This window comes from Notechis scutatus, chromosome 3, assembly GCF_049901735.1.
Source record: "Notechis scutatus isolate UNSWTSFEM ecotype Mainland chromosome 3, rNotScu1.2, whole genome shotgun sequence".
Lineage (NCBI taxonomy): Eukaryota > Metazoa > Chordata > Lepidosauria > Squamata > Elapidae > Notechis > Notechis scutatus.
Genome location: NC_142011.1, coordinates 136,310,980 through 136,336,045, shown reverse-complemented (window position 1 = coordinate 136,336,045; position 25,066 = coordinate 136,310,980). Strand labels below are relative to the sequence as shown.

Here is a 25,066-nt window from a genome sequence, read left to right as displayed (position 1 = left end):
ATCCCATGTCTTAATTAATAGATCAGTGTAAATAAATGTGCCAAGCCTCAATGCTTGTTTTCTAGCATCACTCTGTGCCCCAAAGCAACTATGCATATTTTATTTATACAGCAGCCACATGCTCACCAGAGCAGAAAATCTTTACAACCTTCTGGGGGAGTAGCAGATCAGTTGGCCCTCACACTTCAAAGGACAGTTCTACAGTTGGGGAAAAGACAGCCCTTGCGTCTCCATCACCTTCATTTCACAGGGGGTGCAGATACTTAGCAATTCTCAAAGAAAGAATCAACAGGGTGATCAGATCTAAGAAGTGGTCTTATAATGCAAAATACGTTTGTGCCAATCAGCAGCTGAAATGCTGTTTCTGGGACCCACGCAGTTTCTGAGTGATCTTCAAAGGCAGCTTACATGCAGAATGTGTTGCAGCAGTCTAACTGTATGCTGACAAGGGCATGAGTTGCTGTCACCAGGAGAACCTGCAACTAAGTGTACCAGCTGAAGCAGGGCAAAGGCTCCTTTGGCCATAGTTGTTACCTGATGCTCAAAGCAGGGGGCATGTCTGGAATACTCTACCCGACTCTGTAGTTTCTTCCCCAAACCCCAAAAACTTTAACCTTAGACTGTCTACTATTGAGCTCACCCCTTTCCTAAGAGGTCTGTAGGGGGCGTGCATAAGCGCACCAACGTGCCTACCGTCCCTGTCCTATTGTTTCTCTTATTCTTCTTTTATTTTTCTTATATGTACCCATTTCATGTATTCACAACTATGTATACACTTATACTTATTATCTTGTAAACAATTGGCAAATCAAATAAATAAATAAATAAATAAATAAATAAATAAATAAATAAATAAATGTCTCCACAATCCTCAAGTCATGGATCTGATTCTTCATAGTGACTATGACCATTCAGAGCCAAACTTGGAACTGGAATAGAGTCAGTTGTACTTTTTTTTCTTGCTGGGATTCAATTTAAGCTTGCTTTTTTCCAATGCAGTCAGTCCCTTACTGACATGAAGTGGCATAGCCTAGGTGACAAAGTACAAATGAATGTGATCGCCTTATTTTCGATACCTCATCCCAAATTGATTGAGCTGCTTCAGGTAGATGGCAATAATACAGGGAGAGACTTGAGTCCTCCAATATGGTACTCCATATTGGACCAGCCCTTTTATCTATCTCTCTTTGTCCATGCTCAGAGAGTAAATATGTATGCTCATGAATAAGCAGAACACAGTCTTCCACTCCTAACTCATAGGCTGTTCTAAAGATATTATGGTCAATAACAGTGAATCTCACCAAGAGTTTTAATTGGACCAGGAAGTGCATGTTCCATCCCTTCAGATCCTATTATTGGCCAATCCTATCTCACTACAGGTGAAACTCAAAAAATTAGAATATCGTGCAAAAGTTCATTTATTTCAGTAATGCAACTTAAAAGGTGAACCTAATATATGAGATAGACTCATTACACGCAAAGCAAGATAGTTCAAGCCGTGATGGGTCATAATTGAGATTATTATGGTTTACAGCTCATGAAAACCCCAAATCCACAATCTCAGAAAATTAGAATATTGCGAAAAGGGTCAATATTCTAGGCTCAGAGTGTCCCACTCTAATCAGCTCATTAAGCCATAACACCTGCAAAGGGTTCCTGAGCCTTTAAATGGTCTCTCAGTCTGGTTCAGTCAGAATCACAATCATGGGAAAGACCGCTGACCTGACAGTTGTGCAGAAAACCATCACTGACACCCTTCATAAGGAGGGAAAGCCTCAAAAGGTAATTGCAAAAGTAGTTGGATGTTCCCAAAGTGCTGTATCAAAGCACATTAATAGAAAGTTATGTGGAAGGGAAAAGTGTGGAAGAAAAAAGTGCACAAGCAGCAGGGGTGACTGCAGCCTGGAGAGGATTGTCAGGAAAAGGCCATTCAAAAGTGTTGGGGACTTTCACAAGGAGTGGACTGAGGCTGCAGTCAGTGCATCAAGAGCTACCACACACAGATGGATCCTGGACATGGGCTTCAAATGTCATATTCCTCTTGTCAAGCTGCTCCTGAGCTAAAGAAAAACAGAACTGGTCTGTTGCTCAGTGGTCCAAAGTCCTCTTTTCTGATGAGAGCAACTTTTGAATCTCATTTGGAAACCAAGGACCCAGAGTCTGGGGGAAGAATGGAAGGGCACACACTGCAAGATGCTTGAAATCCAGTGTGAAGTTTTCACAGTCTGTGTTGATTTGGGGAGCCATGTCATCTGCTGGTGTTGGTCCACTGTGCTTCATTAAGTCCAGGGTCAATGCAGCCGTCTACCAGGAGATTTTGGAGCACTTCATGCTTCCTTCCGCAGACAAGATTTATGGGGATGCTGACTTCATTTTCCAGCAGGACTTAGCACCTGCCCACACTGCCAAAAGCACCAAAACCTGGTTCAATGACTGTGGGATTACTGTGCTTGATTGGCCAGCAAACTCGCCTGACCTGAATCCCATAGAGAATCTATGGGGCACTGCCAAGAGAAAGATGAGAGACGTGAGACCAAACAATGCAGAAGAGCTGAAGGCCTCTATTGAAGCATCTTGGTCTTCCATGACACCTCAGCAGTGCCACAGGCTGATGGCTTCCATGCCACGCCGCATTGAGGCAGTAATTGCTGCAAAAGGGGCCCAAACCAAGTACTGAGTACATATTCATGCTTATACTTTTCAGAGGTCTGATATTGTTCTATGTACAATCCTTGTTTTATTGATTGCATGTAATATTCTAATTTTCTGAGATTGTGGATTTGGGGTTTTCATGAGCTGTAAGCTGTAATCATCACGGCTTGAACTATCTTGCTTTGCATGTAATGAGTCTATCTCACATATTAGTTTCACCTTTTAAGTTGCATTACTGAAATAAATGAACTTTTGCACAATATTCTAATTTTTCGAGTTTCACCTGTACTTATGCCCAAATTTGAATCTTGACTGGAAGAGGTCCAGATAATTTGCTTCATCTTTCCCCAAAAAGGGAAGGAAGACTGGATGGAGTTGTTTATATAGTTAGATCAGGGGATCAGCCTTTTTAGGAAGGAGGCTTATCACTACTTTCTTTAATGCTAACCATACTTTCTACTTTCTGAAAGAGGCAACAATCTCCTCCCAAATCCAACCAAAGATTCCTCCCAATACCTGAAGGAGCCAGACTGGTGATGTATCTAGTCCACAGGTAGCAAAGCTACTAAGAAGCCTTTCTCAGGTACCAATCACAATAAATCTCAGAAAGACTTGCAATAAATTGTCCCAGTCTATGTTGGAATAGGCAACCAGCTTTTCCAATTAACCTTCAACCTTGTCCAGCAGGACAAGCTGCCTATCTCTGTTTATCTATATTAACTACTTTCATGTAAAAAAATCTCACATACAGCTATTAATAACATACTGTTGTCTTGCCAATTTCATTAAATGCTCTTAGATTATATGTTTTCTTATTTTTTAATGTTCCTGTAGCAAGTTAATTTGAATACTCTTAATGTCCAGGTCAGCAGAGCATAAAGTTTTTCTGGCATGTGGATAATGCTGAATGCTGTTTTTCTAGCCATGCTTTCCAACATGTGCTGTAACAGCTTGAGACATTGCTTGATACATTACAAAATATATTAAGAACCTGGGAAACAACAGATGAAATTAGAGAAGACAACAAAGATCAGGCTATCAGAGACCTGGGATTTAATCCTGGTCAGGAAATCTTGCAATGCATGTTAAAAAATGCCTGTCAGGCAATGCCAGAGACTGGTAGACAGTTGAGGTTGTTTCCTGCTGGAGTCATGTCATCCTTTAAGTCAGTGGCAAGTAGGGGCAGCTGAAACATTTTTCTGGTTGTTTAACTCTCATTTTCACAGATCTATCATCCACAGCAGAGAATTTTACATTATCCCTTTTCAGTTAGTGATTATGCGTGAATATGGCCATCCCAGGTTCAAGAAGCTGGTAGAAAATCTCGGAAAAGACATCAGATGCAACAATGTGCTTTTGCTATCTGAAGATAAACATAGAAGCAATTCCCATACCAAAGAAAAGGATTTCATACATCCAAATATATACATGTTAAAAATATCAGAAAGTTTTGAATGTATTTTGTTACCATATTTTCACTGCATAATTCTATACTCAGTTACTTACTAATTTATTCAATTGCAGTGATTCAGTGTGAACAAAGAGGATCAAGTTTTTTTTTCAAGGTTTAATTCTACTGCTACCTCGGTTCAAGAAAAACTTTTTTCACCCTTCTGGAAAATAACTTATGATAATTGTATCACTCCTACTGCTGTAAGAAACAGAGCACTGGTTCAGGGTTTTTGGAGTTCTTTAATATGCTTGTAGGATGCCACACTAACAATTATTCACACTACTCTAGTCAAGCATGCATCACATGGTCCTAATTATGTAAACTAGGTACTCTCAGATCTTTTTAGATTTATGACATTGTTAAAAAAAACTTTACATTGATAAGCTGCAGCTTTTTGTGATGCATTAGGCCTCCTGGCTAGAAAAAGGATGGGACACATTGCCTTGATTGACTAATAGTGATGTGCCTAATATCAAGGCTAATATGTGAGTATGTAGAGAATAATTTAGGATGGTGTGGGATTGGATGAGATGGAAGGCCGTCCCCTTGTAATTCACACCTGATAGTAAAATATTAAGTGGTCAGCCCAGCATATTGCCAGGTGCTTGTAACACTATGCTCAGCAGTATCTAGTTTGAACTAATGAAATATTCTGCCTTCTAAAATTGTGGGACACTGGAATTCTGCATCTGATGTCCTTGCCCAGATTGCTAATATGTTTATTCCATAATTTCCTGGAATGTAAAATCTTCTAGTCCACATATAGTCTATGGTTTGCATTACCCTGTGTTTTAGGCTAATGAATGAGTGTAGTGTGTTCTATTGATTATGATTGAAAGCAACATTTTGCAAAAGCCACATAAATCTATATTCAGAGTTTTGCAGCGATAATAAAACAGATGACTGATGCTTCATTTAACATCTTCATAAACATAGTAAGTAGATTTTAAAAAACAGTTGTAGATTTCTCCAACATGGAGCAAACTCAGACAGAAACAGGTTGCAAGCAACTTACAGCAGCATAGCTCCAGTCTTCAGCAAGCAAGCAAGTTTCATTTTCAATCGGCAGACTCAGAGCACAACATAGCTGCAGTGTTTCAGAGCTTAATATAGAGCCATACCTACACTACTTTTAGTGTCAGTTTCCAGCCTAGGCTAATCTAGTTTCAGTTTCCAAACTGTCCTCATTGGCTGATTTAGTTGCTATGCCTATTCATTGGCTGACCTTGTTACCAAGCTCTATTCCAGTCCATGAATATACTCTGAAAATCTACCATTCAGTAATACAGTTGATTTTGTCTAGACCGCTATATAGTACTTTATCCTTGCGAAAAAATCCCTTTTCATTGTAGAATGTTTTAAAAATATTAACTGCACAGAGATATGACAACATTAAGCGATTTAAAACCTTTTTCTCAGGAAGAACAAAGAGGTGTTTTTGGTGGGTTTTTTTTGAGGGGGAGGGGGTTATGCCAAAGCTTGTAATGCAACTTTTAGGAAACAGGAGAGATGGAATGTTGTGGAAGAATAAAAACATTAATAGGACATTCATGTACTATTATGTATCAATTTCTCTCAAGACTTGGGAAATTGCATACCGTATTTGCTGGCGTATAAGATGACTTTTTTGCCCTGAAAAACATGCCTCCAAGTGGGGGGGGTTGTCTTATACGGCGAGTATATAACAAAGGTCGTCTTATACGCTGGCAAATACGTTGTTGTCACTCGGTGCAAGAGCGACGGGGGCGGAGCTCCGCAACTTGCGAAGCCCCTTCAAGGCCAGCCGGAGTCTCTCTTCCTCCTCCCCCCCCACCCACCCACTCCGCTCGTGTGAGCGGACCGGCAGGCTCCAGGCTTTGCCCCCATCCCTCACCTCCTTCCACCCCCCCAGTGGCAGAAACTTTGCCACACGTGGGGACGAGTGGAGGGGATGGGAGAGCAGCGATGCCGCTCAAAGCTGAGAAAGCGCTATCCTTGCTTTTGCTCTTCGGGAAGAGTTCGTGTTTTTTGTTTTTTTGTTTTTCTCCCAGGAATGGGATGCTGCTCGTGTGATTTTCTTTGGGAAGTTTTCTCTTCCCGGTTTCAGCCTTTGCTCCGAATCCTCCCCCCCCCCGCCACCCCCAGATTCACTTCTGGAAAGGATGCTTGTGTAACTCTTTTCCTAAGCGTTGCTGGGGTGGAGGGGGGGCAGTGTGCAGCGTAAGCGAGAGGCTCCTTTCCTTTCTCCCTGAGCGCAAAACCGTCTGCCTTCTTCTCTCTTGGACGGACCGAGCAAGGCTAATAAGATAATAATAAGATAATAAGATAAGATCCTAAGCGCGTTGTGGAAACAGATCTGGATCTCGTTGGAGAAAGGTAGCAAATGAATGAACTGGACTTTTGACAAGTCTCGGGGTAGGAACTCGACGCTTTCTGGAAAGTTAGTGAGCAGGAAAATAGACATCCTTTCCGCTTTCTCCCAGCGTGGGTATCTCATTATCCCTCCCTGTAAGAAGTAACAACCACAAAGCCAAGGGAAAAAAGGACCAGTTTCTTGTGCCTGATCAGTGGTGGCCCTTTCGCACTCAGAACCCTTGGAGACAAATTGGTTGGGGAGGTGGAAAGATATTAAGAAACAACTTGACTGTTTTTCGTCCAGTTTTATTTTTATTTATTTATTTTCCCCTGAAAAAAGCAGATCGCTCAACAGTGTCACAAAGAAAGGGAATTGAGTGCCAGCCTGAGAAAGGCGAAGCTGCCTCTCTAAAGCATTTTGGTGGCTTTGTAAGTTTGGGGGAAAGGGGCGGGAGTGTCAATCAAGAATTATATCCAGAATACCCCAAGTATTACAACTTACCGTATTTACCGGCATATAAGATGACTTTTTTGCCCTGAAAAACATGCCTCCAAGTGGGGGGGTCGTCTTATACAGCGAGTATATAACAAACTCTATATTTTGAGTGGAAATGTTGGGGGCTCGTCTTATACTCCCAGTCGTCTTATACGCCGGCAAATACGGTACTTAGTTTAGCAGAGAGGTATGATGGTCAGCAAAGATTCAAGTTACAGATAGCTCTGAAATGATTGGCAAAAGTTCATTAAATTTATTTGTTTTGATAATCAGCATTTGTCCATGAAAGTTTTTTTATAACTTTCTAAAATAAGTACCAGTGCTAAATCCTGTTATTTTTCTTTTTCTCATGCTTGGATAAACATAATTATTTTCCAGGCAGTAACTTCAAAATGTACATTTCATAATCACTTGGCAAACTAGTTATCTGATTAAATACAGGGAACCATTTATCTAATTTCTTTCACCATGTGGCAAAATGATACAAATGATCATAGAATTTCTGCACTTTTTCTTGAGTTACATTTATTTTTTAAAATAAATTTTATTAATTTTGTAAAGAGATCATAAAAACTAACACAAAGTAATACAGAATAAAGAAAAAAGAGAGACAAAATTGCAGGAAAAAGATAAAAAGGGAAAGAATAAACTTCCGATTTCCTTTGCAAGAAATATAATTACCGAATTATCAATTACAGTACTGTATGGTTACAAAAAAAGCTTTTTCCTATTATCTACTTTTTTCTAATCATCAAAACACAAGTGCATTTTCTTCCTATTTTATGCAAAAAGTGTACAAACCGTTTCCAGTCAGCCATAAATGTAGATAATGTCTTTTCTCTAATCAAGGAAGTCAATTTTGCTACATCTGCAAATGTCATCCTTTTCACTAACCATTCCTGTCTTGTGAGTAGTGTTGAACTTTTCTAATTTTGAGCATATAGTAATAGCTGTCTTACATAAAAACAACATTCCATTTTTTTCCAGTCATTTGTCCATTAGTCCCAAAATAAAAGCCTCTGATTTCAAATGTGCATTAGTCTTCAAAATGTCCTGAATTATTGTATTTTATTTGTATAAGAAATATTTTGACTTTTTACACATCCCCCATACATGATAAAAAGAGTGTTGTCGTACCTGAATGCTTCTTCTCAGCACGGCAATGGAGAATCCACACATAGGTTGATACATGCCTTTCTGCCCAGAGACTGAGTCCTTAAACTTTTACCATGCCCCTCTGTCAACTGTCACTTTCCCAGTTCACGACGAAGGCACAGTCATCTGAAGGACTCTTTGGTGGCGTTGGCTCTTCCTGTGCTGGACAAGGCACCTGATGGTCTCCAGGGAGGGAATGGATTCTCCATTGCCGTGCTGAGAAGAAGCATTCAGGTAAGACAACACTCTTTCTCCAGCACATTGATTGGAGAATCCACACATGGCACATACCAAAGTCTGGCTGTCCCTATGGGTGGGAATTGGTCTGGTCCTGAGTCCCCCTATTGACATACACTCGCTGAAGTACCATCCTGCCAAAGGCAGCCTCAATCAAGGTGAATGTGTCCAGCTTATAGTGGTGCACAAAAGGAGATGGTGAGGACCATGTTGCTGTCCTGCAGATCTCTTCAATCGAAGCCAGCATCGCCCATGCGGCTGTAGTCCCAGTGCTTCAAGTAGAGTGGGCTGTTAATCATCTGGGAACCAGAATAGACTGTGTCTCATAGGCCTTGGCTATACACGCCCTTATCCAATGGCCTATGGTCGATGAAGTGACCTTTAAATCTAGAGAAGACAGTTGGAACAAGACAAACAGTGATTCAGAGCTACGGTGAAGTGCAGTTCGTTTGAGGTATCTGTGTAGTGCCCTCCTCATGTCCAGAGTGTCATTTCTGTTCCAATGGATGAGAAAGTCCTGGACAGAAGTTTGGCAGCACTATCTCCTGGGCCCGGTGAAACCAGGAATTGATCTTGGGGATGAAGGAGGGATCCAGATGTAGAACCACACTGTCTGCATGGAAGGTGCAAAGTTCCTCTCTGAGGCAGAGAGCAGCCAATTCCGAAATTCGCCTGGCCGAGGTGATGGCCACTAAAAAGGCGAGTTTGAATGACAGGTATCACAGACTCGTAGACCTAAGTGGCTTAAAAGGTGCTAAGGTAAGGGCGTGTAAAACTTTAGACAACTCCCAAGTTGGGTACTTGTGTACAACAGGTGGTTTCAAGTTAACCACCCACCTTAAAAAAGCACATACTACTGGATGGTGCGCTATGGATTCCAAGTCTCCATAAATCAGCACTGAGGACAAAGCAGCCTCCGGATAGTGTTTGGGGATAACCCTTTGTCTAGACTGTCTTGTAAAAAGTCCAGGATCTGTGGAATGGAGACAGACATGGGGTCCAGACTCAACCTAGTACACCAACTGCAGAATGCCTTCCAAGTAGAGTTATAAATTCTATTGGTGGAAGTCCTCCTGGAAGCCTGGATAGTTTGTATCACCTTCCCTGAAAAGTTGTCCCTCGTCAGGATCCTCCTCTCAAGTGCCAGACGGTCAGTTGGAGCCACTTAGGCTCCAGGTGGACTAAGACCCCTGTCCTGAGGGATTCTCCAAGGCCAGGACACAGGGAGCCTGATGAGATCTGCATACCATGGCTGTCTGGGCCAATGGGGAGTGATGAGTAATATCTCTGTTCCGCTAGAAGTTTCCTGATCACTCCTGGTATGATGGGAAGAGGAGGGAATGCATATAATAGGTCCTTGGGCCAGGGGCAGCAGTGGGCATTGACTCCCTTTGCTCTGGTGCAAATATCTAGGCAGTTGTGAGTTTGTGTGGTGGCGAACAAGTCCAGGACCAGGAGGCCAAATCTCTCGCACATTTCCTGGAAGAAGTCCGGGTGCAACCGCCACTCAGAGTGGTCCACCGTGGTCCGGCTGAGAAAGTCCACCTGTGCGTTTGTCACCCCCGAAATGTGCTCTGCCTTGATGGAACTCAGGTGAGCTTCTGCCCCCCAAAATAGTTGGTCCACCTCATGCATAAGGGACCTTGAGTGGGTGCCCCCTTGGCACAGTTGATGTGCACGTTTGCAGCCACATTGACATGATCAGTAAGTCTTGTCCCTCTACAGTGGTCTGGAAGTGTCGGAGGGTGAAGAACAGTGGTGGGATTCAAAACATTTTACCACCGGTTCGGTGGGCATGGCTTGGTGGGTGCGATTTGCACATGTGCACACACTTTGCATGTGCACACGCACCAAATGCACACTTTGCACAGGTGCAGAGGCGTTCCAACTCACCTCCTGCAAGCCTGCACTCTCCTGGTCGCTTCAGCAGCTGCCGCACAGCATTCTTCTGTGCTGCACAAAGCAGCTGCGCTTCAAAAGCAGAAGTTAAAAGTGAGTATGGGAGCCTGGGCAGGTGGGTGGGCCCAACAGCAGAGCGGCGAAGAGAACCAGTACAGTCTCCGCTGCTCATTGCTGCTACCGGCTTGGCAGAACCGACCGAACCGGTAGCATACCACCACTGACACAGTAGATCACTCGGAGCTCCAGCCAGCTTATGTTGTTCTTCAGGTCTGCCTGAGACCATTGTCCTTGAGCCTGCTGGTGCTGGAGATGGGCTCCCCATCCAAACAGGCTGGCATCTGAGGTCAAGGTCAGGCAGCTGGGCTCCTTGAACAGTGTTCCCTTGGCTATTGTTGGGGACTCCCACCACCTGAGGGACCTGAGTGTCTCTAATGGTACCCTGACCTTGGAGGTGGAATTGTTGCCCTCTGCAATGGTAGCAGGAACCATTGCAGGGTTCTTAAGTGTGATCGGGCCCAAGGAACTATGGCTATGCAAGAGACCATCTTTCCCAAGAGCTGAGAGAGTACGGCCAATGGAATGAGTTGTTCTATCCTGATTTGGGTGACTTTGCTCCTGGGAAAGATAGATCTTGCACAGCCTGGTGTCTATAACTGCTCCTAGATGGAGCAGACGAGTAGTTGGTACAAGATGACTCTTTTGAAAATTGATGGAAAATCCATGTTCCTGAAAAACATGGATTGTCATTTCCAGATCCTTCTGAGCTAGCTGGGCAAGGAAGACTGGATGATGATGTCATCCAGGTAGCACTGGAGACACACTGGGATTGTCCTTAGGAGCTGCTAGAACTTTTGTGAAGGACCTGGGGACAGAGGTTAGGCCAAACATCAGAGCTCTGTACTGGAAATGATGGCCCAAGTAACAGAATCTGAGGTACCGTCGGAGCAGGGGAAGGATGGATATGTGGAGGTAGGCCTCCATTAAGTCAATGGAAGTCAGGAGGTCACCCACCCTGATGTCATCCAAGATTGACTGCAGAGAAAGCCTTTTGAACCCCTTGTATCTCAAATGGACGTTTAATTTTTTGAGGTCCAGAATTGCTCTCCACCCCCCCGAGGACTTTGGAAATAGGAAGAGGATTGAGTAGAATCCGTGCCCCCGTTGATCTTCCAGAACTGGCTTGATGGCCTGGATGTCCAGGAGATGTTGAATTGCCATATCCATAAGATCCCTCTTGGTGGAGTTCTTGGAGATGGGGCAATGGATGAAGTGCCTCGGAGGAATGGAGAGAAATTCCAGATGCCATCACTCTGCTAAACAAATAATTCCCTCAACACTGTCAACTATTTACTAAGTCTGCATTACTATTACTATTACTAGTAATCCTCCCATCCTTCCTTTCACCAATCTCCTCCCACTTATGATTGTATGACTGTAACTGTCGCTTGTATCCTAACGATTTTTATTGACTGTTTCCTAGTATGATTTCATTGCTTATTGTACCCTATGACTATTATTAAGTGTTGTACCTTATGATTCTTGACGAATGTATCTTTTCTTTTATGTACACTGAGAGCATATGCACCAAGAAATTCTTTTATTGGCCAAGTGTGTCCAATCACACTTGGCCAATAAAGAATTCTATTCTACTCTATTCTGTATTGTAAATTATCTTCAACAAATATTAATCAGTTAATATGGATTTTGTGTTTAATTGGAGACTGATTTCTCAGAAGAGTCTTGAGTCTGTACAATATAACTACTTTCTACTTGCATATGGATAATAATGGATATGATTATTTATGGATAATTAGTGTTAGTAACCTGTACTTCTTGTAGTTAGCTATTTTTTTTTCTAAACAGAAATATTCTTACTGGTTGTTTAGGCCATAAGCTCAAAATCATTTTCTTCTACCTCTACCATCCTTGATTATGCAAGCCCTCTTTAATCTTGGGATGTAGAAAGTTCCTTCTCTTTTTCACTTTCTTCTCCACTGATTTTAAGTATGAAATATAAACGAAAGCTGAGCTTATGGTAACTCAGTTTTGTACTTCGATCAAAGTGAGTTCAAAGAAGCACTTCCGGCTATCACAAGAAAGTGAAAGGAAAATACAATCTGAGGCTTTTTTATTTTCTAGGGTGAAGAATTTAGAGCAAGAAATTCTTCAAATCCATACAACTATACATTTATTTAAGGCTCAAATTTGGCAGCTTGCTAATTAAAATATGCAACATTATATAAACCAGGTCATCTCTATTTTCAATTTTAAATTGCCATTAATTCTTGTTGAATTCCAGATCCAATTCATAGAATGGTAGGAGAAAGGAGAATCACTCTTATTTTCTAGTGAAAAATAGTTTCTGAGAAAGTGGTGTAAATATTGTACCACTCTAGTTTTGTTTGTTTAGATTAGATATTCAGTTCCGAACCAAACATTCATATTCAGTTCTGAACCACTATTTAGAATTGGGAATCAAAGTTAAGACAGCATGCTTTGAGGTTGTTTGAAGTGAAGCATTTATTTTATTTTTCAGGAAGGAAATTTACATGCTGACCTAACACATTATTGATTTACTGATTTTTACTTGTTATGGATTAGATTCTATTGCAAAATCTTTAAATATATGTATGAAAAATAACTGAGCACTACTTCAGAAAGGAAGAAACAGTGCAACTGTGCTTGGCTTAATTAGTGTCAGTCTCAGATCATCAAGTTCCAAACCACTGAAAAGTATTTTATAGACATCTTATAATAGATATCTTAAAGAGATGAAATAGTATACAGCTCATGAACATTCATTTCAATATAAAGATAATTCAGTAAAAGCTGAATAAAGTTTTCTAGATGAAAGTTTAAAGTGAAATCAGTCGTGAATTTCCATTTGATTGCAAATATAATTTTAGCTTTCTTAAGAGAAATCAAACCACACTGAGGTAATGCAAAGTTTCTGTCTCAAAATTTTCATCTCTTAAATGTTCTAAATGTTACGAACTAAGCAAACGCATTGGTTTTGAATCCTAATAGTTTTACTTCCACAGCAGGCTCGTAATCCTGCACTTCTGATTGGCCCGCAGTTTAGCAGATCGTGATTGGTCATCTCTGACTAATCTGATTGGCTGACAGCGGGTCGCCGCTGATTGGACGCATCCAGCGCAGCAAACTTGAATCATTGGACATTGTGACAGCAGCCAGCTCTATAAAAGGAGCTGCTGCTGCCCAAGCGCCCCGTTCCTTTTCTGAAGTCACTAATAAAGAGTTGAGTCACTATTCGATGCCTCGTCTCCATTCCTTGCGCCCACTCCTCCAGATCTAACACTAAATGTATGAGACAATCCTAAAAATAACAATATTTGTTAAAATATTACATTATTACTGTCTTCAGTGATCAATGCCACTGTTTTACTGAAAGAACTGGCAATAGCAGAAGAAGAAAAAAACAAAAACTTGTATCTTATAAATCAAGAAAGACCATTTGAATATAAAGAGCTTCCTTAAACCAAGTCATAATCATGAACCATTAACCAAATTATGGCAAACAATATTCCAAACAACACTCCACTCAAAAAAATGTACTGCCCTGAAGATACCAAGAATTGAATTAGGGACATTGTCATAGGAAACACATGTTCCAGTGGGATAACAGATAATATTTAGAAGAAAGCTTGAGCACAAACTTCAGTAGGAATATCATATCAATATTATAATGTTTACAGTGCTGCACTTAAGGTTTATTGAAAATTAAGTGACTGATCCTTGTGAGAATTTCTAAATCACATGTCTGAAATGTCAAAAGTGAATTTTGGGAGACTCAGCTCAGAAGATGCTACTCATAACGTCCATGTATGACTTCTCTTAGCCTTTTAGTAACGAAAAACCAGCTTGCAGCCTTGACAATGGATCATTCATGCATGCATCGATTTGGGAAAAGCAATGTGTTTATTAAAAAGGAAAAAATATAAAACATATGTTTAATAAAAATTGCAGCCTCTTTTTTTAAAAAAAATATGATGATTTAGATCATATGTGTGTTTTAATGCACCATGGATTAAAATAGGAAATATGAATAATCTTGGCTATAAATGCAAGTGTTGCTCAGGGTACTTTAGTATTATGATTTGCCTGAACCATTATTCCAGTCAAATCTTCTTACTCCGTTGTTCTGATAGTACAATACACAATCACATTAATCACCATTATGTGATCAAAATAACCATTATGGTGACACTTAACTCTTTTGTATCAAAAAATATCTGATGTCTGACAATCACCTATCCCAGGATAATACTTGTAAGACTTTACCTCAATAAGCATGGTTTGGCCACTGAAATAATTTCATTTGGGGAGGATGTATTCTGTAGTAATGAGATCTGAAATAGAAGAATATAATTTTTCAGATTATTTTGTTATTGAAATAGGTAATCAAAATGAGGCAATTGAATGGATTTTGTTTTTCCACAATATGGTAGATTAGGTGAAGATTTGTTTAAAGATTTGTTTTCTTTTGATCTTAGCTAAAGAGACTGATTGGAGTTCACTGACTGGAAGTTCCAGAAACAGCTTCTTTCAGTGCTGTAGCACTATTTTTATAATACATGTTAACCTTTTGCCTCCTGTTCTTTCTCCTTCTCCTTCATCTTTTAAGAAAGAATCACTCCCAGTTCCATTATGCAGTTCCTGGAACTTTTGCAAAATAAAATCATATCTGATTTTACACATTTAGAGTGATATATTTTGTTTTAAAACCTTTGATAATCTAATGGAGATTCCCTGCTTATTTAAATAAATGAAGAAAAATGAAAGCAAAAGGAGGATTTAACTAAGAGGCAAGATATTTTACTTCCAGGAAGCCCGGTGGTAGAGCCAATCCAACTTATCTTGAAATGCTGTATGGCTTTACTTCCAGGGGAATTTCAGTGAAACTTCGATCAAATCAAAGTTCCCTCACAAAGATTTGCACTGCCCTAGTTACTAAGCTTAAAAATACTTCTGACTTTTATCTTTGACTCAAATATCTGCAGTTGCTCTTTTATATTTGAACAACATTATATAACATAAATCTGAGCAGAGTTTACAATAGAATTCTGCTAAGTGTTTCATTCATAGTTGGTGTGAAATAAAAACCAAATTGCTTTAAAGTTGGATATTTATCAGTTATTTACAAGATGATCAAAGCCAAATTGATAAAATTTTAGAATATTTTGTTTTCAGTGAATCACAGCTAAAAGGTATTATGAGTTGGAATTTTTATATGGAAAGGTCATTGTTTTTGACATAAAGTACCAGAGGTGGCATTCAGCAGGTTCTGATCAGTTCTGGAGAACCGATAGCGGAAATTTTGAGTAGTTTGGAGAACCGGCAAATCTCTGACTGGAGATTTTACAGTATCCTTCCCCTGCCACACCCACTAAGCCACTCCCACAGTACGGTAGTAAAAAATTTTGAATCCCACCACTGTAAAGTACAATCTTTGATTTTTTTAAAAGAAACAAATCAAAACATTCATTTTAAAATGGAGAAAATTTGAATGGCATCTGTAATGAATGTCTCTGAATGATACCTGGTGCCTCTCTGCCCAGAGGCAGAGCTGCTCTGCTTCCAGCATCAGGGGTCTGGAATGTGTTCCTCCTTGGCGGTTAATATGCATCTTGTTTGTCACACTGTCAGTTAAGACCAGGATGTTCCTGTTACTGTGTCCTGTAATCCCCTTAGGGCCAGATGGACTGCCCTAAGTTCTAGCTAATTGACATTGTGGCTCAAATCTGTCTGGGACCATTGTCCCTGGACCATCCTGTATTGGAGATGAGCTTCCCAGCCATAAAGGCTGGCATCCGTAGTCAGCACCAGCCAGTCAGGGTCTTTGAATAAGCCCTAAGGAAAGGGCCTCAGATAGCCACCATCTAAAGGTTTTGATGACTTCCGGGGTTAACCTGACCTGGGAATGGGAATAACTCCTACCTGTCCTCTGATAAGGAAGAAACCATTGGAGTACCCTGGCATGCAATCTAGCCCAGGGTACTATATTAATGCATGAGATCAATTTACCTAGGAGTTTAGAAAACGTAGCCAGGGGAACCCTGTTCTTAGATTTTACATGCCCAATCAATTCCCTAATACTCTCCTAAAACTCCTGGGATAAAAACACTTTGCACGATGTGGTATCTATTACAGCTCCCAGATGGAGCAATCTATTGGTACGAATGAAGTGACTCTTGGCCTCGTTGACAGAAAAGCCATTCTCCTGGAGTACCTGGATGGTAATCTCCAATTCCTCTACTGCTGGAAATGTGGAGGATGACTGGACCAGGATGTCATCCAGACAGCACTGGACTCTGATTGGAATGTCCCTAACATGGGCTGCCAGGGCTGCCAATGGCTTTGTAAATGTTCTGGGAGCGTATGGAAGTCCAAAGGGCAAGGCCCTGTACTGAAAATGCCTACCGCTGCAGCAGAACCTGAGGAATTGTCTATGGGCCGGAAGAATTGGCACATGAAGGTAGGCCTCAGTTAAATCTATGGAGGTAAGAAAATCCCCCTCCCTAATTCCCTCCAGAATAGACTGAAGAGAGTGCATCTTAAACCACCTGTATTTCAACTGGTGGTTCAAACACTTCAAATCCAGAATTGCCCTCCATCCCCCTAAGGCTTTAGGTATTACAAACAAGATGGAATAAAATCCCATCCCCTGTTGGTCCTCAGGCCTGTATTCCAACAAGTGTTAGATAGCTGTTTCCACGAGGACCTTCCTCTCTCTGTTTTTAGAAACAGGACAATGAATGAAAAACCTCGGGAGTATAGAGAGGAACCCTAGAGAAAGGCCTGAACGGACCATCTCCAGGATCCAGATGTCTGTGGTTACTTCCTCCCAACACCTGGCAAACAAGGCCAGATGTCCTCCAATGGGAGGATTGATGGTAGATTTATCTAGGGCATCGGTAGGGATGACCCCCAGCAGTTTGTTGTTGGGCGGGCAATTTCTACCTGTCCTGTCCTGCTGTTGATCCTGCCTGGGGGTGAAAGGCCTCTGGGGTCTAGTAAACCCTGCTCCAGCTTCAGGTGCCCTAAAAGAGGGACATCTGAAATAGGGTATCAAGCGGAATTCGCCTCTTCTGGACCTGGAAGGTAAGATCTTCCCCTTGTCCTTTGAGTCCAGCATCTTGTCCAGGGCTTCTCCAAAGAATTTATCCCCTTTGAAGGGGGCAGTGGCCAACCTCTACTTATGTCTCATGTCTGCCTGCCATTGTCTAAGCCAGAGCAGATGGCGAGAGGCTATAGACGATCCTATCGCCTTTGAGGCAAATCTGGCTGCACCGAGGGTGGCATCAGCCGAGAACTCCATAGCTGCTAGGAGCTTATTAATATGCTTGTGGGATCTGACATCATTAATTGGTTTTCTCTTCTTGTAGCCAGATGAGTTCAAAAAGGATGCAGCAGTGGAGGCCTTTACTGCCCAAGCCGCTGACTGATGCATTCTCTGGAAGGTTTGTTTGGCCTCTTGTCCTCTGCCCTGAACGAGTCCTCGGGCTCCCCAAGAATGTCAGAGTTGGATTGCAGGGCCACTACTGGGGCATCCATAATTTGCACTTCCAGGGCTCTGGAAAGATCTGCTCCCACATTGAATAACCGCCTGTCCAGGGAAGAAGGGCTTGGGCCTGATCCAGGAGAAGACCACTGCCCTTGGATGACTGTTGTGAACATCTTTGGTGCAGGGAAGCCGTTATGGTCTTCTCTGAGAACAATGGGTCATTAGGGTCTTCTGACGCATCTGTTGGCTCTGGTAGTTCGGGAGCCTTGCCTTGCCCTTTGGCATTCTTTGCTTTAAAGAGAAGCAATTTGAAAAGGGCAGGTTGAAAAAGCCCTGAAATTGCAGGCTGGTCAGAATCAAGGCCTTCATCATCAGAAAAACCTCTATCCATCTGCTGCCCCATGTCAGATGGATTAGAGTGGGCATCTCAGCAGGAGTATAATACTCAGACCCTGAATAAATGGAGAGATCATCCTCATAATGGGACCTCTGTCTCATGCTATGTTTTGAAGAGGAAACGGAAGCCTCAGAAGGTGATCGCCTGGTTTGTTTTAAGGCTGCTAATACACCCTAATCACTGCCTCAGCTAATAGAACCTACATGTTTATTTGAAATTCAGGCTCTTGTCCCACTGCTGGACAAAGTCCCGCTGACATGGGAGTAAAGGTAGCCTCTGGGGCTACTCTGGTTCTATGGGCAGTTATCGTCAGTTGCTCAGTTGTTGGGCAGACAGAGAAAAACTTTCTTATTTCAGAGCCTTCTAGGGATCCTGTATTAAATCCTGCTGTTCAGCTTCCCCTGTGGCCATGTCTGGTAATACTCTCCTGTCAGACTGAAGAGGCCTGGCTCCTCTTGGTAATGGTTGCTCCTCATTTTGGCGGGAATCTGACATGGAGCTGGTAGGTGCTATTTCTGAGCTTTTTTTGGCCACTTGTCTTTTAGCCCAGTGGTCATCAACTGGTGGGCTGCAGAGAAATGTCACCCCCAGAGCAACCCCAAAGCAATTAATCCAGGCTGCATGGGAACACAAGGCTGCGCAGCCCACATGGCCCGTGGGAATCCTCCCCGCCCACTCACTCCTTACTCGGCAAACTTGCCTGCTAAATTGCTATTTTTCCTCCCCCCCCCGACCATCAGCTGTTCTGCAGTGCCAGGAGATTTAGATTAACTAGAAAGCAGAAAACCGTTGGATTTCTTGCTTTCTAGCTAATCTTTAGATCTTCGGCTCTGCTTTTAACCTTCCTTAGTATTGAAGCTTCTATTATTCAGTGCAGACTCAGGTAGCTGATGGCAGAAAGATAGATCTCTGAATGAATCTGTGGTTCTGTGAGCAACTCAATCTGTCTGCCTGCTTTGCCTGATTTTGGGTAAAAGATGCTCTTTTTTTAAATAAAAAATTCAATATTTACATACATGGTATGTTGTGAGTTAATTTTGTGAGTTTGCTTACTAGCAAATTTTATGAGTTTGCTTGCAAACAAATTTTATGTGACAGACTCAGGTAGTCAATGACAGAAAGATAGATCTCTGATCTGTGATTCTGTGAGCAATTCAATCTGCCTGCCTGCTTTGCCTGATTTTGGGTAAAAGTTGCTCTTTTTTTTATAAAAAATTCAATATTTACACAAATATTTATAATATTTACATACAAGCCATGTCCAGCCAGTCACATGACCATCAAGCCACACCCACAAATTAGGCCACGCCCAAAGAACCATTTGTTAAGAAATTTGAATCCCACCCCTTCCTCTGTGTGTGTGTGTGAGAGAGAGAGGGGGAGGGAGAGAGAGAAGTTAGATCAGATCTCTCTCTCTCTCTCCCCCCCCCACTGTCAGCAAGCCACCATCAGTCAAAATTCATATTAGTGGTCCCTGGGATTTAAAATTATGAGTTTGGTGGTCCCTGAGGTCCAAAAGATTGGCGACCCCTGCTTTAGCCCACAATCTATTCAACGCCTTGTCCCTGCGGCATTCATCCCGCTCAGCTGCCTTGGAGCTTTTTCGAGCCCCTGCAGCTCTATCCCTTGGCTTGGGGCTTTCAGAGGGGGCTGAAAAATTTGGGGCTGCAGGGCTGAGACAGCGTGACGGCCTACGAGCCATTTTCTGCTCTCCTGTTTGTGCAGCCAGTGTTTTGAGTGGAATCCGTCATTATAAACCATCCCTGGTGCTCAAACTTTCCCAGGAATTACTGCCCTGTGGCTACAAGGGCGCAGAACAACCCCCAGACCAGTGACAATGGAGAAGATCCAAAGCTGTTATTAATCGCAATCTCTTGTTACAGCTGGTCTTCGGCCCCATTTAAAGCACTGCCGTGGTAATTACAGGTTTCTGAGGTGGCCGTTTGAAGCTGCCAAAGCCCTCCCAAGCCAAACACTGGAATGGTGTGGAGGTTACTCTGACACACCACCATGAAATACCTTTAGCCACGATGCAGATCGGCCCTCAGCCGATCGATTCCCGGACGGTCTGGGCTGACGCCCTGACCGATTGTTCCTTTTTGACAGCCGCCTAAGTAGTAGACTGGTTTGGCTGCCAATGGAATAGCTTTCAGGATTGGTTTTAGTCCTAATTTTCAATGAATTTGAAGTTTTTTTGGAGCAATCAAATACACGTCATCCAGCTAGCTTGACTGAGTCAATTTCTGGGGCACCCTTAGCAACAGGGGAGTGTTCTCAAAGATCTGACAGACTCAGTCCAATCACCAAGCAGCGACTAACAATCCAATCCTGGATGCTATCTCCACCACAATGGAGAATGTGTGGGTGCACACATTAAAAAAAAGAGGAAATAATAAAAGAAACTATGAAAGGCAAAGATGAATAATGAGACAGACTGCACCCAAGCCTTGTCTGTACTATTGTCTTATAGTAGTAAAAATATATAATAATTATTGTAAAACACAGTTATATCTTGTGGGCTATAAACACTTTCATTTTCTATTCCTGACGTTATTTACGCTTTCTGCATGATATTGTGTGTTAATTTAATCTTTTTGGTTTGCCATGAAATAAAAAGTAAATAGATTGAATATGTTTTTGTGATATTTCCCATAATGTCCCAAGCTCTCCTGCTTTTCCTCACTCCTAATCTTGGGAATTCCAGCTTCCATAGAATTAAAATCTGTGCATCCTCCTTAAACACAAAAATGTAATTGTTAACTGTTGAGTTTCTGCCCCCATTCCTCTTTATCTTCTAGAGAATGATATAAAGCTAACGAGAAGTTACTATTTTATATCCTGGTATTCTCAGGGACACTTCAGAACACTTTTCTTAAAGAAAAATATTATATGAATTAAATATTTATGTAATAGAAAGGTACTGATCAGATAGATGTGTGTGTGTGAGAGAGAGAGAGAAAGAGAGAGAAAGAAATCTATTTTCATTTCAAAATGTTTTGCAAGAGTTGTTTGGAATAGATGAATGTGATCTAAGAAATTATTGATTCTTGCAACAAACAAACAAAACAGGAATATTTTATTAACCTGTCTTATGAAGGAACTCCTTTTCGGATGCCCACTTGGCATCTCCACTAGATCCCAGTTGAATATAAACTTACTCTTTCTGGTGCATTCAATATGTTCTTTTGCAACTTTGTCAAGGATCTTTTACTGATATTAAAGTTGTTGCCTTATTATGTCTTTCATCACTCATCCTTACTTCTCTACTCTGGCTTCCTGACACAGTCTTCATCAGGACCAAATTTCTTTAGATTTCTTTACCTCCTTATTTCTCAACAACATTCATTTTGTTCTTCTGTAACTTCTATTCTGTTACTATTCTGTAACAGAATAACTTCTGTAGGAGCTCAGTTATCACCATCTTTTTTTGTTGTTACTCTTAATCTTATTTTTCTGACTTCAGCCCCTTGAAGTCCGTATGCCTAAAATAAGTCAAGACACTATATTGCTATAAATAAGATGGAACAGATGTAGACATGATACATTAAAAATATGCTGTTCCACACTGACTCAGGATCAGAGATGGCAATGAAAAACAGCATAATGAAAAAAGAAAATAATTTCTTTTTCTTTCTGGCCATAGAAATCAGAAGGTGCACAATACTACTTCAAATCTCAATTCATGAGGAATACATTTATTATAAATAATGCATATAATTTGTTGCTTTCTTAGCAGCAGAGCAATCTGAAAAAAAAATCATGTAAGTAGTAGCTCAGAATATCTCAGCTTCCTACTTAATGTATCTGGTGTAAAAAAAAAAACCTGGCACTTCACAATTGACATAATCTGAATGTATTTTGTGTTCAATAAATCATTCACAAGTACAAGGAGAAAACCATGAAGTAGTCCTCAAAATCTTTGGGGTTAATAGCCAATACTTTTCACAGATGTTCTGCACAACTGCTAAATTATAATTTACTGGATTTGACCATTCAGCCATCTGCCTAACATATTCTGTTATGACAATCAGATGTCAACACTACCGTGGAATAAAATTATAATGTTATTAATTACCCTTTAATTAGTTGACACATGCAGTATTTTAGCTATAATTGGACTGCGATGCAATACTTACAAGGATGGAATGTGATTATGATTTTGCCTGTCATGAATACCAATTATGCCTTTGACAAAGCAATCTTATTATGAAGATGTACTGAATAGTTTCGACTCCTCTTTTCCTAAAATAATAATTAAAGCCGGGGATATATGGTATACAAAAATGCAGCTACACATCACCTACGTTCAACATTTCCATATTTCATTAATGAACCCTTCAGATTTTGCCTGAATTACTGAGGCACCTCACTGACACATAGTACTATTACATAGCTTCTTTATGCAACATATTAAATTCTTCTTTCAAAACCACATTAATTTCAATGAACTGGTCTTCAGAACTATTGTTTGTACTGGGTAACAAAGGAGATGCCCTAGAAAAAAGGATATTTGCTGGTTAATGTTTTTAAGATTAGTTTTTGTTTATCATTTTATATAATAAAATCTATAAAAGACCCTTATTTACTCAGAAGGCCAGGGTGCCGGGCTGTAGTTGGCACAATTATTGTCAGAATCTGAAATTATGAGCATAGTCTAGAAATGTAGTAGCTATCAGAACAAATGTTATTAGGTGACACAAAGTTCCCACTTACTTCTTTCTTCTGGAAACTTAACATTGGACACTAAGGAGCATTGAGATCTGGCATACAAAAGCATCTAGTCTTAACTTCCTATTGTCCAGTTATAGCCATGTCTTTGCTGCTGTCTCAGCAAATGTGAGGTACCTCACATTTCCACGAGCTTGGTCTCCAGGAACTAGTACTGCCAGATCATCTCCAAACAAAACAAAAAGTGTTGGTCATTATTCTGAAATCTCTATACAGGTTAGGTCTGGGCTATTTTAAAGAATATCTCTTTCTTATGAACAGTCATACTTATTTAAATTATCTGAGGAATTTTGCTTACAGTTAGGTAAGATCAGCTTCTGGTGATTTGTGACTGAGGTTTCTTGGTTGCTGCTCCAACTTTCTGGAATCCACTATCCATGCCCTGAACAACCAAGGAGCTAACATCTTTGTCAGCTTTCTAAAAGATCTTTCAAATATATTTTAGATCTGTTGGTTTAATAGTTGAATTTAACTATTTAACTTTTAATTTACTTATTTCTTTGGTTTTACATGCTCTTAACTAGCTGACACTATGTTTGTTGAAAATATACCAAGTAAGTAAATAAATACATTCTCAAAATCAATTGCCTGGCTTTTTCCTTTTGCTATTTTTAATCATTATTTTTCTAATGATTATTTATTTTATTTTGGACAACCCAAGACACTTTCCCTTGCCTATAGCCCCATGGCTTACAGAATTAGATACAGCTTCCAGAAATCTTCAAAACGAGAGCTAAATCAACAAGTATGCAAGGTTGCTGCTGAATTCCAACTGGGTATCACCAACAATATTAATATTAAAAAGCTTAATCATCCAGGTGGGGCTGAGAAGGGAAAGAGTATAGCATCAGAACAGCCTATTATTGACAAAATTTGTTTTACTTAGTTAAAACCAATATGTGATACTATTATAAAACAAATCAAGAATAAATAATTTAGAAAGGAGTTATTTAATTCTTGGCCTACTGCAGTATATGCAAATGTTTCATTTTGTAAATAGCTATTATCAATGTTCTGTAAAGTCATATTTACAGTTCATATTTTATTTATTTAGAAAATGTATATGCTGCCCAGTGCCAGTATTAGTACTGTGGTAAGAAGACTGCTAAGAATAGTCTACTAAATATAATTTGTATGTTGATGGCAGGCTGTTTTGAATTCACCTTCTCAATAGTATAATATAGATCTTTGGGTTATTATTAGATATTAGTATTAGATTTTTATATACTGTAATTATATAATAATACAGGAAGCAAGATGAAACCTGCCCCAGAACAATTCAATTGCAGAATACCTTATGCCACCAGACTTGAAATTCTAGACCTAGAAAACCTAGAACTACGACGCCTTTGGTCTGATCTTAGTACATAAAATTATACATTGTAATGTCCTACCTGTCAATGAATACTTCAGCTTCAACCATAACAATACAAGAGCACACAAAACTCAAGGTAAACCGCACCAAACTTGATTGCAGGAAATACGACTTCAGCAACAGAGTGGTCAATGTCTGGAATACTCTACCTGACTCTGTGGTTTCTTCCCCAAACCCCAAAAACTTTAACCTTAGGCTATCTACTATTGACCTCACCCCTTTCCTAAGAGGTCTTTAGGGGGTATGCATAAGTGCATCCACATGCCTACCATCCCTGTCCTATTGTTTCTTTTTTTTTTCTTATTCGTATCCATTTCATGTATTCATAACTATGTTTATACTTATACCTGTTATCTTATAATTGCTTGACAAAATAAAATAAATAAAATAATAAAATAAATAAAATAAATAAAGTTCAGTCTTCCAATATAATTTGATAATGTTCAGAGAGATAGGAGTATGGGGAGTGCTGCTTTCAGTGTCTGAAAAACTTCAGAGTTATACAGAAGCATCAAAAAGATTATACTCCCTCTTTTCAGGTACAGAGCATCCATCCGGACAGCTAGGGTTATCCTTCAAAAATCAAGATTAAAATGATTGGAAAGAATCTAGATAATCTGTTTCCTTCAAGTTGTTAAACCTGTAGCAATAGTGATATCTATTCAATTTAACCAAATATGAAATATAGGTTGTCTACAAGTAGTTATCAAATTGACTAGGTACAGTTTCTTAAGACCTTTACCTATTACTTCCTTTAAAGTACTAGGAAACCCTGTCTGCTAAAGAGTAGATGCTGAAGCATCTCAGAAATC

General features: G+C 40.5%; 2 protein-coding genes across 4 annotated transcripts in view; both read right to left on the bottom strand.

Annotated features, from left to right (window-relative positions):
- LOC148131402 (uncharacterized) overlaps nucleotides 1-17,927 on the bottom strand; it is a 51,256-nt gene extending 33,329 nt beyond the window's left edge. Inside the window, 2 exon segments of the mRNA XM_087960063.1 lie at nucleotides 17,059-17,290; nucleotides 17,677-17,927. Of these exon segments, the coding sequence (XP_087816189.1) occupies nucleotides 17,059-17,290; nucleotides 17,677-17,927 (483 nt within the window).
- CDH20 (cadherin 20) overlaps nucleotides 1-25,066 on the bottom strand; it is a 228,446-nt gene that overhangs the window by 184,846 nt on the left and 18,534 nt on the right. The window contains exon 1 of one of the 3 annotated variants that reach the window (XM_087961191.1): nucleotides 14,532-14,600. The exons of the other annotated variants lie outside the window; for them this stretch is intronic. The gene's annotated coding sequence lies outside the window, so the exon portion shown is untranslated. Of the gene's footprint in view, nucleotides 1-14,531; nucleotides 14,601-25,066 lie in introns of those variants that run through there. 3 annotated transcript variants of the gene reach the window in all.